The 15,771-nt window shown below is 45.2% G+C and overlaps 1 protein-coding gene across 1 annotated transcript in view; it reads left to right on the forward strand.

Annotated features, from left to right (window-relative positions):
- The window catches only part of SLC4A11 (solute carrier family 4 member 11), a 154,554-nt gene that overhangs the window by 127,671 nt on the left and 11,112 nt on the right, over positions 1 to 15,771 (forward strand). The window contains exon 17 of the mRNA XM_089654704.1: positions 7,656 to 7,851. Within this exon, the coding sequence (XP_089510830.1) occupies positions 7,656 to 7,851 (196 nt within the window). The remainder of the gene's footprint in view (positions 1 to 7,655; positions 7,852 to 15,771) is intronic.

A 15,771-nucleotide genomic window follows, 5' to 3' on the forward strand; every position in this document is an offset into this window, starting at 1 on the left:
TATGGTACGTGGTGAATGTGCACAGTAGTGCAGCCAGACAAATACGCGTCCAGTTACAAAATATGGGGAACTCCACTATTAATGATATGAAAATAATAAATATAAGTGATATCACAAAAGTGAATGAAGCGCTGCAATTGACGCAATGAAAACAAGTGCGGCTGTGAAAACCTTAAACAAAATAAGTGTTCGTATGGTGAAGGTCTGACAAACACCGGTCAGAAAGTCGTGCTGTAAACGGATAAAAATAAAAATGCGCACTCACCAGATGCACATCGTAAAATCGCAATGTGTTGAATCATATATTGACCAAGGATCTGCAGGAAGCCCCCTTTGGATGGACCAGACAAACAGCATGGATAGACTCCCTCCTCTGGATCTGAGACTGCTCTGGAACCGTAATCCTACTGAAGTCCTGGAAATCGTTTAGCACACTGAACCCCTGACACCCCCAGAATAATCAGGATGAGGGTATCCCCATCTTCATCCTCCCCGCTGTCATCTATAGAGACCCCAAAACACCACACCATCCACTTCCCCCAGCTCGGGGACAGTCTCTATAGATGACAGCGGGGAGGATGAAGATGGTGACCCCCCCCCATCCTGATTATTCTGGGGGTGTCAGGGGTTCAGTGTGCTAAACAATTTCCAGGACTCCAGTAGGATTACGGTTCCAGAGCAGTCTCAGATCCAGAGGAGGGAGTCTCTCCATGCTGTCTGTCTGGTCCATCTAAAGGGGGCTTCCTGCAGATCCTTGGTCAATATATGGTTCAACACTTTGCAATTTTACTATGTGCATCTGGTGAGTGCGCATTTTTATCAATTCCCTGCACGAATAAGTCACATGAAATAATCTGATACCACCTGTGCAATAGGATCCGTTTACAGTACGACTTTCTGACCGGTGTTTCAGACGTTCACCATACGAACACTTATTTTGTTTAAGGCTTTCACAGCCGCACTTGTTTTCATTGCGTCAATTGCAGCCCTTCATTCACTTTTGTGATATCACTTATATTTATTATTTTCATATTATTAATATTTTTAGTTCTGCACTGTATTCATAATACTTTTTTTCAGCACTGCACCAATTTTGTATTTTATAGAGAAGGCTGTAAATCAAATTTCGGACTTTGCCGAGAATAGGCAAAAGACAGGTTTGCTGTAACCATCCAATTTCTGCCAATACGGATCTATTATTTATTGGTGGACTGACCCTTTAAGACCATTTTGAGAATTAAACACACATGGCACCCTGACAAAAAGAAATTGGTATTCCTTAGCAGGTTTATTTGTAGTCCTGGTCATTCTCCTGTTACAAGGTTCAAGCATGTAGCCGTATTGTAAAGTTCCCCATATGATGTAAGTGGACACGTATTTGTCTGGCTGCAGAACTTTGCCCATTCACCACGTACTGTAACCAAAGAATGGAGATGTTCAGGTCTTGTGTGGGTGAAACAAGCAGCAGACAAGCATGAACGGGATGTCCCCATTGTGTTGTCTGGAATGAGGGATTTAAAGCCAGTTGGCTGAGCTCTACTTCTCGGAGCTGCTAGAAAAACACACACAAGCTCCTACTCGTACCGCCAACATGCTGAGCAACGTCTGTTCATTGCTTTCCATTTACTTGTAGCTGAACTCCAGCCTTCCCTTCAAATCTTGCACAGTTGTAGCGGCTTCTCTTCTGGACTGAAATGGCTGACTCTGATTCCTCTGCACACTGTGAGCTTCTCACAATGTGCATTGGAAGCTGCTGCATGTCAGAACCCACCTCATTTCCTGGCTGGAGGGCGCCCAATATTATCTAGCCCCACCAGGGTTACTGTGCTTGGCCCCCCTCTTTTCACTCATTGGATTTCAGTTCTTTCACTCTTGGAGGCCCAGCATCAAATGAAGGTGTTACTGAGTGCTGATTCACACATGTGCGGTGTGGATTGAATCTCAGGTTTCACAGCTAATTGACACCGTAGCTGGTTGCCGGTTCAGGTCCGGTTTACATCAGGTTCAGAACAGGATCAGCTCAGGATTTTATCCTGTTCACACGTCAGGTTTACATCAGGTTCAGGACAGGATCAGCTCGGGATTTTATCCTGTCACACATGTCAGGTTTACATCAGGTTCAAGACAGGATCAGCTCAGGATTTTATCCTGTTCACACGTCAGGTTTACATCAGGTTCAGGACAGGATCAGCTCAGGATTTTATCCTGTTCACACGTCAGGTTTACATCAAGTTCAGGACAGGATCAGCTCAGGATTTTATCCTGTCACACATGTCAGGTTTACATCAGGTTCAGGACAGGATTAGCTCAGGATTTTATCCTGTTCACACGTCAGGTTTACATCAAGTTCAGGACAGGATCAGCTCAGGATTTTATCCTGTCACACATGTCAGGTTTACATCAGGTTCAGGACAGGATTAGCTCAGGATTTTATCCTGTTCACACGTCAGGTTTACATCAGGTTCAGGACAGGATCAGCTCAGGATTTTATCCTGTCACACATGTCAGGTTTACATCAGGTTCAGGACAGGATCAGCTCAGGATTTTATCCTGTCACACATGTCAGGTTTACATCAGGTTCAAGACAGGAGTCAATAGCCTGTAAACCGCACCTGAACCAGACCGCACTGCTCAGAAATCGTACAGGACTCTCTTTTTTTTTTTTCTTAAACCGCGCTGAATCTGCACCGGACATATGTGAACAGGCACCATAGGAAGCAATGATACTTCACATGTCATGCGAATTTGAATGCGGCTCAAACCGCATCCAATCCACATATATGTGAACAGGCACATAGGAGAATCTGCAGCTCAAAACAGCCTGCCTAGGAACTGCTGTTCCTCCAGACTGATATTCACCCATTCTCCTTTTCTTTTCCTTTCCCTTTCCCTTCCCTTCCTTCCCAACAAAACAATGGTGCTGCCTTTTTTTGCTTTGGAGATAGTCAGTCAGTAAAGAACAGACGTGGTTTTTAACCATTCCCTAATAACGGGTCTGCAAACCTTCTAAACCAAGGGCCAGTTAATGTCCTTCAGGCTTTAGGGGGGACGCACTATGGCCAGTGAGAGTAAACAATGCCCTGTGTTTGTATCAATGGGAGAAAAGGTATCCCATCATTGGTGTCAGTTGCACGATTTGCGCCCCAAAGGGTCTGATAAAGGCAATCAAGTGGCCACATTTGGTCCTCAGACCACAGTTTGGAGACCACTGCCCTAATAGGTCCCATTGGGACTATTTCTTTTTACAGTGCCTTGAAAAAGTATTCATACCCCCTTGAAATTTTCCATTTTGTCATGTTACAACCAAAAACTTAAATGTATTTTATTGGGATTTTATGTAATAGACCAACACAAAGTGGCACATAATTGTGTAGTGGAAGGAAAATGATAAATGGTTTTCACAATCTTTTACAAATATCTGAAAAGTGTGAAAAATCCCAGTAAAATACATTTACGTTTTTGGTAGTAACATGACAAAATGTGGAAAATTTCAAGGGGTATGAATACTTTTTCAAGGCACTGTACTTCCTGCCCTGGAGGCAGAAAAAGAAATGTGAGAAAATTCACCCAAGCTGAGAGGAATTGCACTGCAAGTTGCAACCAGAGCATGTGCTGTCATTGGAAGATTTCTCTTTACTTCCTGTTCAGCTGAAAACTTTTTTTGTTGCACATTCTGCTCCAGTGGCCACGACGAATAGAGTGAATCTCCCCAGCAGGTACACCAACAGCAAAATAGAAAAAAATAAAGGCAAAGGTTTTAACACTTGCACACGCTGTATTGACTTTAGATACACTCATGGAATAGTAAGTCTGTGAGGATAAGTAGTGTCAATCCTAGCCTGAGCCATGGGAAAAATAGAAAACTTCACTGAAGACATGGTAGGACAGGTTGGCTCTGGCAGACCCAATAACTGGTGTGTTGTCACGTAATTTGAGTCAGGCAGTCTGCTGGTACTTGTCTCGTGTTCTGTCCTCTGCTTGAGATTCAATACAATTCTCTGGCTTTGGAATAGCTGGAGCTGCTGTAGATCAAACATTTCAGCCAAAGAAACAGCCAACCATTAGAGCTTACAGTCTGAAAACTCTTCTAGCAAAGTTAGTAGTTAGCCACATTCAACTGGACTTGTTCTGTAATGCTGAAGACGTTTCATAGCTTCTCCAAGCCACGTCTTCACTTCTAATGAGTGTCAAGAAGATACCCCAATATTTATATCTACACAGGTTGTACAGGCGCCCTAATTCAGTCACTATAGGATGTACCATGCAGATGGTAATTGTCCAAGAACAGGATGAGGGGTGTAAAAGTTGTGGAATTGTGCTGCTCTAGTTGCATAATCCCATACTTGGTGCCAGAAAGTCTACATAGGTGTTAATCATCCTAGTCACATGGTTGATGGAGTGGATCCTGTTCTCAGATAGTCACATTTATTATTTATTTCAGGTACTTCTATAGCGCCGTCAATTTACGCAGCGCTTTACATATATATTGTACATCCACATCAGTCCCTAACCTTGAAGGGGTGTACAATCTAAGGTCCCTAACTCACATTCCTACATGCTAGGGCCAATATAGACAGGAACCCATTCACCTACCAGCATGTCTTTGGAATGTGGAAGGAAACCGGATTCCCCGGAGGAAACCCACGCATGCATAGGGAGAACATGCAAACTCCATACAGGTGGTGCCGTGATTGGGATTCGAACCAGCGACCCGAGTACTGCCAGTACTGTGTTTATTAGTGGTCAACAAATGTCTCCATCTGGGGGCCAACCTTCCTCAAGGTGTTTCATGACTCCTGGCTTGCACACATGGGTAGGGGAAGTTTTGTCCATGTACAGGACTGGCGAATGTTGAATGGAGCTGTGGGTTTGGGTATGATTTTCTCTGAATGAGGAAGTAAAGTCCACTTTGTAAGTTGTACCTACAGGTAATCCTATATTAAGGCTATATCGTCCTATTCACGCGTGTGTATATGTATGTGTGTGTGTATGTATGTATATGTGTGTGTGTGTATATATATATATATATATATATATATACAGTTGTGGCCAAAATTATTCAACCCCCACTGAAATTGAGTGTTTTGGCCAGTTTGACATTGCTTTTGATCATTCAGTCATCTTGCTTACATTTACATTAAAGAGGCACTTGTAGGTCAGACAAATATAACATAACAGTTATAATGAAATAACCACAAATGTCTTTTCTGTGCTCACAGCATTATCAGTTTTATTCAACCCCCAAGTGACATTCAATCTTAGTACTTAGTACAGCATCCTTTTACAGTTATAACAGCTTTTAAACGTGAAGCATAGCTTGACACAAGTGTCTTGCAGCGATCTACGGGTATCTTCGCCCATTCTTCATGGGCAAAGGCCTCCAGTTCAGTCACATTCTTAGGCTTGCGCACTGCAACTGCTTTCTTTAAGTCCCACCAGAGGTTCTCAATCGGATTTAAGTCTGGTGACTGCGATGGCCACTCCAAAATGTTCCAGCCTTTCCTCTGCAACCATGCTCTAGTGGACTTGGAGGTATGCTTGGGATCATTGTCCTGTTGAAAGGTCCAACGTCTCCCAAGCCTCAGGTGTGTGACGGACTGCATCACGTTTCCATCCAATATCTCCTGGTACTGAAGAGAATTCATGGTACCTTGCACACGCTGAAGCTTCCCTGTACCTGCAGAAGCAAAACAGCCCCAAAGCATGATTGACCCTCCACCATGCTTCACAGTAGGCAAGGTGTTCTTTTCATCATAGGCCTTGTTCTTCCTCCTCCAAACATAGCGTTGATCCATGGGCCCAAACAGTTCTAATTTTGTTTCATCAGTCCACAGAACACTATCCCACAACTTTTGTGGTTTGTCCACATGGCTTTTGGCATACTGCAGTCGACTCTTCTTATTCTTTGGAGACAGCAAGGGGGTACGCCTGGGAGTTCTGGCACGGAGGCCTTCATTACGCAGTGTGCGTCTTATTGTCTGGGCTGAAACTTCTGTACCCACATCTGACAAATCTTTTCTCAGTTCCTCAGCAGTCACACGGGGACTTCTCTCCACTCTACGCTTCAGGTAGCGCACAGCAGTCGAAGTCAGCATCTTCTTTCTGCCACGACCAGGTAGCGTTTCAACAGTGCCCTTTGCCTTGAATTTGCGAATGATGCTTCCTAAGGTGTCTCTTGGTATGTTTAACATCTTTGCAATCTTCTTATAGCCATTGCCCTTCCTGTGAAGAGAAATCACCTCTTCTCTTGTCTTCCTGGACCATTCTCTTGCCTTCACCATGTTTGTAACCACACCAGTAAATGTCTAGAAGGAGCTGAGTATCACAGTCATTTTAAAGCTGCCTAATTGGTGCTTATTATGCTTGATTGCTGCTCGGTGACATCCACAGGTGTTTTCAATACCTGATGGAAAGCACCTGTATGAACCTCTGTTCTTCAGAGTGGTAGTCTTTAAGGGGTTGAATAATTGTGGCAATGAAGAAACCACATAAGAACCATTTACTACTGTATTACATAAACAATTGATGTCATTTTAGTTGCATTTGGGTAGTTACAACGTCCTTGTAGGATTTGATTCTGAATACAATTCCAAATGTACACTATAGTCCCTAAACCCCTTTACAGCATTGGGGGTTGAATAATTTTGGCCACAACTGTATATATATAAAAAAGCTTACCTGTAGGTACAGTGAATATCTCCTAAACATGCACCGTTTAGGAGATATTCACACAGCATGCAGAGCCGGTGATGTCACTGGGACATGCACTCTGAAGGGATGGCACAGCTTGCTGTCCCTTCGGAGCTCCATGTGGCAGTGACGTCATCGTGGCTCTTGCCATTCTGAAGCCTGTGAACCCAGAAGGAAGACTGGGTGCAGATGGTTGCACCGGGGCAGGGGCGGACTGACAACTCATGGGGCCCCCGGGCAATAGGGGATCATGGGGCCCCTATGTCCTTGCCCAAACTCAAAAAAGCCTATGAAAAAGGTACCAGGGGCATCTCATGGGGCCCCCAACTGACCCCGGGCCCTCGGGCAGTGCCCGAGTTTCCAAATGGTCAGTCCGCCCCTGCGCCAGGAGTCATGACAGTGCGGCGCTGGAGGGCTCCATGTACAGGTAAGGCTGGCCATAGACTGGCCGTTTATCAGCCGATAAACGAAAAATCGGTCGTTGCTGCTGCCACCAATGCTTCTGAAAAACGTCCGTTTTTTGTGGATTTTCCAGCATGACCGATAAAAAGAAACAAGAAGATCTGCGAAAAACGGCTGACTGCATTGCCCCACTAACGGTGTGAATATCGGCCGATTTTTCGTTCGGACAAAAATTTGGCCAATAAACGACCCATCTATGGCCTGCATAAGTCTGTCATAATGTATTAGTATGCGGTGCAGGGGGGCCCATTATTTAGGATTTATGTGGGCGTTTTACTATGGCTTTAACACTTTGATTAAATAGGGGGTTTGTGCTACCTGTGTGGATACAAATAATGAGGTATGTTCCCAATCACTCATTAGAACTGAAGAGGTGGTTAGGATAAGCTGCAAAACATCTTTGACGAACTACTGCTAGCTATACGTGACCCAAAAGAGATCCTTCAGACATCTAGGAATTCTTTTGTCTCAGCCTTCACTTACATGTCCTTTGTCCATCCCAGGATTGTCAGCGTGAAGGAGACTCGGTTGACGTCGCTCGTGGCCAACGTGTTGGTGGGCCTCTCCCTTTTCCTCCTGCCGCTTCCACTGCAGTGGATCCCCAAACCAGTCCTGTATGGGCTTTTCCTGTATATCGCCTTGACCTCCATTGACGGAAGCCAACTTTTTGAGCGGGTGGCGCTACTGTTGAAAGAACAGGTAGGTGGAGGACCATACATGGGCAGGAAGTTCTGCAGGTATAGAACCAGCGAGCAGTTTCCCTAGGAAATGGCCTTATTGTGTATATCAGTCACACCGTGCACATCAAAGACACCATTGTCTAATGAGCAGGTCGTTAGTTATGACTGGATATATATCACAGAGCTGTAACCTTCCTGTCTGGGTGAAAGGAGAAAAGACCACATGATATGTATACATTACATCACTGCTGTGTACATTCTATAAACTGTATCATGTTCTGTGTGCTGTATTAGGTAGATTTAGTCTGTCATTTTTTGATTTCAAGAGAACTAGTCCACTTTCACATTGATTTAAATTGGGGTGGGCAAACATCGGCCCTCCAGCTGTTGCATTACTACAAGTCCCATCACGGTTGTCCAGCTTGTGATCTAGAGGGAAAGAGAATGGGAGAGTCATGCTTGTGGCTGCCAGACTTACGAAGCCTCATGGGACTTCCACAACAACTGGAGGGCCGAAGTTTGCCTACCCCTAATTTATATCATATATTTATTACGTCATATTAGGTTTGAACCAAATAATATTCTATTCCCCATTTTGGTAAGAAAATGTGGGAAAGTTTTTGATAGAGATATACATTACATCAGGGGTAGTCAACCTTGAAGAGGAGGAGATCTACCTGAACACCATGGGAGAAGTCATAGATCACCGGGTTCAGTGTCACTTCCTCTGACTGCCATACTACTGTGTCGCAACTGAGTGCATTGCAGGGCAATCATGGGTTTAAATCAGGAGGTGAGGAGGCAACATAACACCTCCTCACACCTGTCAAACCCTCTTGGATCACTGTTTCAGAGGAGCAGCAGTGCCCGCTTCACTTGTGAATAAGCCCTTAGTTCAGTGTTTCTCAACCTGTGGGTCGCGACTCCTTTGAGGGTCGAACGACCCTTTCACAGGGGTCGCCTAAGGCCATCGGAAAACACATATTTCCGATGTGTAAAGAGCAGCTACTGTGTAGAAAGCAGCTGCTGTGTTGAAAGCAGCAGTATTGGAGGTAAAACGACACTCATGAATTATAATTACTTGGTAAATAATTTTATGGTTGGGGGTCACCACAACATGAGGAACTGTATTAAATGGTCGCGGCATTACGAAGGTTGAGAACCACTGCCTTAGTTGCATTCGGCAGCAGCACCCTTAGGGCTTGTTCACACGTAAAGTGTGTGTGTGTGGGGGGGGTAAAAACCCTGCTGTTGAGTTGGGGTTTTATCACCCCCAATCCCTACCCCCTTTAGTTCTTGAGGCAGCATCCAAAGGTGTACACAAGTATCTTCACACTGTTTCTTCTGGTGGGTGCTACCGCCTACCAATCACCACCTATTCAAGTACATGGGGTCACTCTGCAAGCGCCCTACAACTGCATGCTTCTGCGGGGTCCAAGGCGAGGTGAGAAAGCAACATAACGCTGCGTGCTTTAACCCCTTATTTGCTGTACTGCACAAGGTTGCAGGGCATTTGCAGAGCTACACCCACCAACCATGACGGGGAGTATAACTCCTGCTGCGGCTGAGACATGTGTACACCCCTGGCCACTGCAGCTAAAGGGGGTGTGGTGGGGGTGATAAACATTTTAACTATGGGGCTTCACCACTCCCCAACTGCAAATGTGAACGAACCCTTACTGTTCTGAGCCCCCTATAAGGCTGTTTTCACACTGATGTGCTGCAGTTTACCTGCACCGTTGGTGCAGTACAGTGCATCTGCAACTTTCCTGGGTTAGATGCGCTTTGCCATAGACTTCTATTATATTCTGCAGGTGTGGTGCACTTTCTCAAACACACAGGATATAATAGAAGTCTATGGCAAACTCGCAGGTGTACTGCACTGCACCCGCGGTGTGAGTAAACAGCAGCACATCAGTGTGAAAGCAGCCCTATACTACTATGCCCAGTGTATTGCTTCACACTGACCTGAAGATCTCTTCTCTCTGCTGCTGGCACCACTCTGGAGATGCTAGCCAGGATAAGAGGTGGAGTGCAGTTGGTATCAGTCTGCATGGTACAGGAGCCGGCGCTGCAGTGGAGGCATCGGCTTATGCGGCTCTTACTCCGAACTACAGCTCCAACTTTACAAGTAGTCCCTCTGCATTGCACTCTGCTTGATGCTCTGGAATGGTGGGTCAGCAAGGCTGCCAGTCATCTGGCCACGATCTACTGGTGTATTGTAATCTACTGGTTGCTGACCCCCCGCATCACATGATCCAATGTCTGTGGACACCTAGCCTGTTGGGCATCCCATTCCAAAACCTTGGGTTTAATCTAGAGTTGGCCCCTCTTTACAGCTATTTCAGCCTTCCAACTCTGAGATTTTGGAGTGTGTCCTTGGGAATTTGTGTACATTCAGCCAAAGTGTGTTTTTCCGTGGTCATGTACGGATAATAGATGAGAAACCGTGGCTCGCAATCAGCATTCCAATTCATCCAAAAGATGTTCAGTAGGGTTGGAGTCGGGGCTCTGTGAAGGCTTCTCGAGTACTTCCACACCAGACTCTTCAAGCCGTGTCTTTATGGACAAACCGTTATTACCGCTCCTGGTCGGCCAACTCCTGCCCACAAACTACAGGATGCATGTCCAACCTGCCACTGAGATGTGTATAGGATGATGACACTCCAGTTTGAACTGCAATCTTCTGTATTTCAAAAACAGGATACGACAATTGCTATGATTACGCACAATCCAGTATGAAATGCATTAGAGATCTTGTCTGCCCGTGTTTATGATCTAAAGAAAATTGCTTTTGACATTGGAGTGCCATCATCCATTTTTGTGGGTAAAAATGTTTATGTTGCTGGCTTTGGGTCCTGGGCCACAGTAATACTGGGACAGATAAGGACCTTTTCTGTTGTAACACGGATGGAAGAGCACAATTGTCTAGGTCAGCCTTTCTTAAACTAGAACTATAGCCAAAACTTTGTATTTCATTTTGGATACAGTAATGGAGAGTTATAACTCCCTGTCAGATTTATTTTCTCCATCTGTGTCCCATTGCAGAGATTCCTTTCACTTCCTTTTCCATAGCCAAACAGGAAGTGAGAGGAAATCCCTGCAAATTAGGGGTCCTCATTGCAAAATTACTCCTCCATTACTTTTCTAGGGACAACCCAAGATTTGGGATTTTCTTTTACTTTCAATGATAATGGTAAACAGGACAAATAGAGAGGGCAGATCTCCTTAATAGGGGCAATAAACACTAATAGGGGTTCTAATCCCTCTCCCCTCTATCCTAAACGAAAAAAAGGTTTGCCTTTAGTTATACTTCAAAAGAGAAGGGGGCTTTTTTTCCCCTATTTATACTTATCTAGGTGGATGCAGCATTGGTCTGATGTGGCATCTGTCCCGCGCCGGCTCTAAGGGTGATCACATGACCGCAGAGTACTCACAGCTGCTATGAGCAGAGAGGGGTGACTGTCAGTCACCCCTCCCCACACACACCTCACTGGAGTGCTGGGCTGTAGAGGGGGAGGGAGCCCCTGGCTCCGGCTCTCAGCACTCCAGACTCTGGGGTGGATCCCAACTTTGAAGATCTTTCCCCAGCCTGGACTGACTGAGTGACGACAGCCAACAATGTGCTTTAGCCCACTGTCAGCTAAAACGGGTCACAGGAGTGCAGAAGGAACTGCACTTCAGTGATCCACAGGAGAAGTACAGCCAAAAAAAAACTTTGGCTGTACTTCTCTTTTTAACCTTTTTACTGTGGAACCCTTTGCTCAAAATAATTTTATGTACAAATTGTGGTACTTGAGCCATACCACATTGGTGAGAGGCAGTCCCCTTGGGAAGAATGCCCCTTACATTGGTGATCAATGGGAAGAATGCCCCTTACATTGGTGGTCAGTGGGAAGAATGTCCCTTACATTGGTGGTCAGTGGGAAGAATGCTCCATACATTGGTGATGAGTGGGAAGAATGTTCCTTACATTGGTGGTCAGTGGGAAGAATGTCCCTTACATTGGTGGTCAGTGGGAAGAATGTTCCTTACATTGGTGGTCAGTGGGAAGAATGCCCCTTACATTGGTGGTCAGTGGGAAGAATGCCCCTTACATTGGTGATCAGTGGGAAGAATACCCCTTACATTGGTGGTCAGTGGGAAGAATGCCCCTTACATTGGTGGTCAGTGGGAAGAATGCTCCTTACATTGGTGGTCAGTGGGAAGAATGCCCCTTACATTGGTGATCAGTGGGAAGAATACCCCTTACATTGGTGGTCAGTGGGAAGAATGCCCCTTACATTGGTGGTCATTGGGAAGAATGCTCCTTACATTGGTGGTCAGTGGGAAGAATGCCCCTTACATTGGTGATCAGTGGGAAGAATACTCCTTACATTGGTGGTCAGTGGGAAGAATGCCCCTTACATTGGTGGTCAGTGGGAAGAATGCCCCTTACATTGGTGGTCAGTGGGAAGAATGCTCCTTACATTGGTGATTTAGTGGGAAGAATGCTCCTTACATTGGTGGTCAGTGGGAAGAATGCCCCTTACATTGGTGGTCAGTGGGAAGAATGCCCCTTACATTGGTGGTCAGTGGGAAGAATGCCCCTTACATTGGTGATCAGTGGGAAGAATGCTCCTTACATTGGTGGTCAGTGGGAATAATGCTCCCTACATTGGTGGTCAGTGGGAAGAATGCTCCTTACATTGGTGATCAGTGGGAAGAATTCCCCTTACATTGGAGGTCAGTGGGCAGAATGCCCTTTACGTTGGTGGTCAGTGGGCAGAATGCCCTTTACGTTGGTGGTCAGTGGGCAGAATGCCCCTTACGTTGGTGGTCAGTGGGCAGAATGCCCCTTACATTGGTGGTAGCATGATCATTGCTGCCAGTGGTTACTCAACTAACAGAAGAGCGGATGAGCTCCACTGGTCCCATGCTGCTGCCTCTGCCAAGTGGCATTGGTGCCAGAACTTTGCAGGCACCATCAGCTGGAAGTTTAAACCACCACTGTTCAAGGAAGCCCCAAGTAATTTCTGGAGGAACCCTAGGGTTCTACAAAACTCTAGTTGAGAAAGGCTGCTTAAATTGTACGTCCGTATAAAAGTACCCTCTTACATTGGTGGTAGGAGAAAAATCTGCCACAGATCAAGGAACCCTTAGCTACCTCTGAAGCAGCCTTAGGGTTCCACAGAATCCTGGTTGTGAATGGCTGGACTAAACTGTCAGTGCAGATGTTGCATTCTGATAGAAGTGGAGAGCCAATTGAGCAGAGTGACCACTTCATCAGTGTGCTGGTGCTCCTCCGTTGTCCAATCAGCAGTCATGGGTGAGTCTTGACCCATGTTTTTGACGAAACTAGGCTTCTGTTAGAGGGGAGAGCAGTGATCTTGGCTCCTCCTGTGAAAAACAACACTGACTGGACAGCATTGGGTTTGACGGATTCATCTTTTTTTTTTTTTTAAACTGCACATTTAGCTGCTTGTTAGAAGTTCAGCTTTAATCCATTAAGAAGTATATTGATTTCCTTTGGGCTGCTGTGTAACCAGAGTGTCACAGCTGTCTGGCGTTTCCTGGTTGCCGGTTCCCTGGAATCCTCTTGCTCATTCTACATTTTGCTGTGTCACTATCTGGCTCTCCTCCAGTTCCTGTCCTCCAGAAAGGAAGTCACATGGGTCATTGTGGTCATAAATCTTATCTGATAGCCCAGCTCTCATCCTCTCTAGACTGTTCTGCAGGTTAACTCTCTGCTGGCCGCTGCAATGCTCCTCCAGTTCTTTCGTACACATTTCTGAATCAAACACCACCTCCTGCAGCAAATGAAAACAACCAGTGAAACAGTGCAGGTCATATGATCTACTGAAGTCCAGATTCAGCAGTCTTTTCACAGTGCATTTAGGCAGACTACAGTGTCAGCGAATCCTTTGCTATGTAACAGTCTGTAGACTACAAGGGACAGCAGCCTGCTTATATTGGGGTCCATTCATACCAATAATATACAAACAGATTTGGGGAATATTTCTTGTCCTGACCCCAGAACAAGAAATGAGAAGGTGCCAGAGTCACCAGGACAGGAAAACACTGCAATCATTGAAAACATGACCCCTTTAAATTTTCCATCTAACAATTTAGCCAACATGGTTACAATCATTAACCACTTCCAGTCCGGACACTTTCCCCCCACTTGCAGTCCGGACACTTTCCCCCCACTTGCAGTCCGGACACTTTCCCCCCACTTGCAGTCCGGACACTTTCCCCCCACTTGCAGTCCGGACACTTTCCCCCCACTTGCAGTCCGGACACTTTCCCCCCACTTGCAGTCCGGACACTTTCCCCCCACTTGCAGTCCGGACACTTATACCCCCTTCCTGTCCAGGCCAATTATCAGCTTTCAGCGCTATCACACTTTGACAATTGCGCGGTCATGCAACACTGTACCTATATTAATTTTTTAGCATTTTTTTGAGACCGATAAAACTTTATTTTGGTGGTATTTATTCACCACTGGGATTTTTATTTTTTTTTGCTATATAAATGAAAAAGTCCAAAAATTTAGAGAAAAAAGTGTTTTTCTTATAAAATTTTGTAAATAAATAATCTTTCTTCATAAATCTTGGCCAAAATTTATTCAGCTTTTTAGTAAAAAAAAAAAAAAGCCCAAATTAGTTTATAACCAAAAATTATAATTAAAAAAAAAATGTTTTACAATTTTATTTTTTTTATATTATTTATTTATTTATTTTAACATACTGTCAGCCTAGCAGTACAGTGTCACTATAGTGACACTGTACTACTTGTGGGGTGGTGATGATTTTTTTTTTTTTTACACTGATTGCTTTTGCACCCATAAAGGCTGTAAAAGTAATCATTTCTCCTTCTCTCTGGCTGCATTCTTGCAGCCATTGAGAAATACTGTGTGAGCTGTGATTGGTCACAGCTTGTCACATGGTACAAGGCTGTTGTGAATAGCCCTGTACCATGTGACCTCTGTGATCATTCACAGATTTCACACGTAGTAAGCAATGATGTCAGAAGTGACATCTTGCTTACTCCTATTCATGTGATCACTGATTGGCCAATCAGTGATCACATGATCGGGACCTCACAGAGAGGTCCCGTACAGCGATCGGTGTTCCACTGTGTCCGGAGGAGAGAGCGGACACCAGATCGCAGTGCCGCGCTCTCCCAGGGAGCGGGCACAGTCCAAAATGGCAGACGCCGTTTATGAACGGCAACCCGCCCCTGCACTGCCACCATCCGGCCGTTTATATACATGGGCCGGACTGGAAGTGGTTAAAAACTGAATATAATTCTGCCCAGTCGTGAGTGGTTGTCCTTCAGCAATGGAGTACAGAATTCTAGATGGAATAGTGTGATTTCCAGATACCTTATTGGTTGTGTGGGCCTTGCTGGAGACATGGAGACCCAGTGCAGGTTGGTGCAGACCACATGAAGGCTGTGATGTGCCAGCATTTTATTCAGAAAGTTTGTCCGTGGACTGCGACATCGCTGCATCAGCACTAAGAGTCCCGAGATAAAACGAGCCTTAATTGCTCATTTACTTCATGCTGGGCTGTCGGGTTATTAGTTGAAGGCCTGAATTCCCCTTGATTTTTGTACACGTGAGGGAGGGAGCGTAAGCATACAAACACGTGTTAACCCCTACGTGGCAGGCCTCATGGGTATTGTTGAAGATCAGAGTGTGAATAGTAGGACGTTACATTGTGATAATGGGCCAATGATGCTGTCTAGTTCTAACCTGCACAGTAAATGTCAGTGCCAGAGGCCGTACATGTATGTTATATGGGCAAAAGTATAGGGACACCCTTCCAAACTGAGTCCAGGGGGTTCCAGTGAAGGGTACCATTAATACTACCACATACAAAAACATCTTAGATCATTGTGGGCTTCCAATCTTTGAGGAAGGTTTTTTTTTTTGTTCCAGCATGACTACTGCTGT

Source organism: Staurois parvus, unplaced genomic scaffold (genome assembly GCF_062004578.1).
Source record: "Staurois parvus isolate SC_StPar_1 unplaced genomic scaffold, SC_StPar_1.0 ptg000791l, whole genome shotgun sequence".
NCBI lineage: Eukaryota > Metazoa > Chordata > Amphibia > Anura > Ranidae > Staurois > Staurois parvus.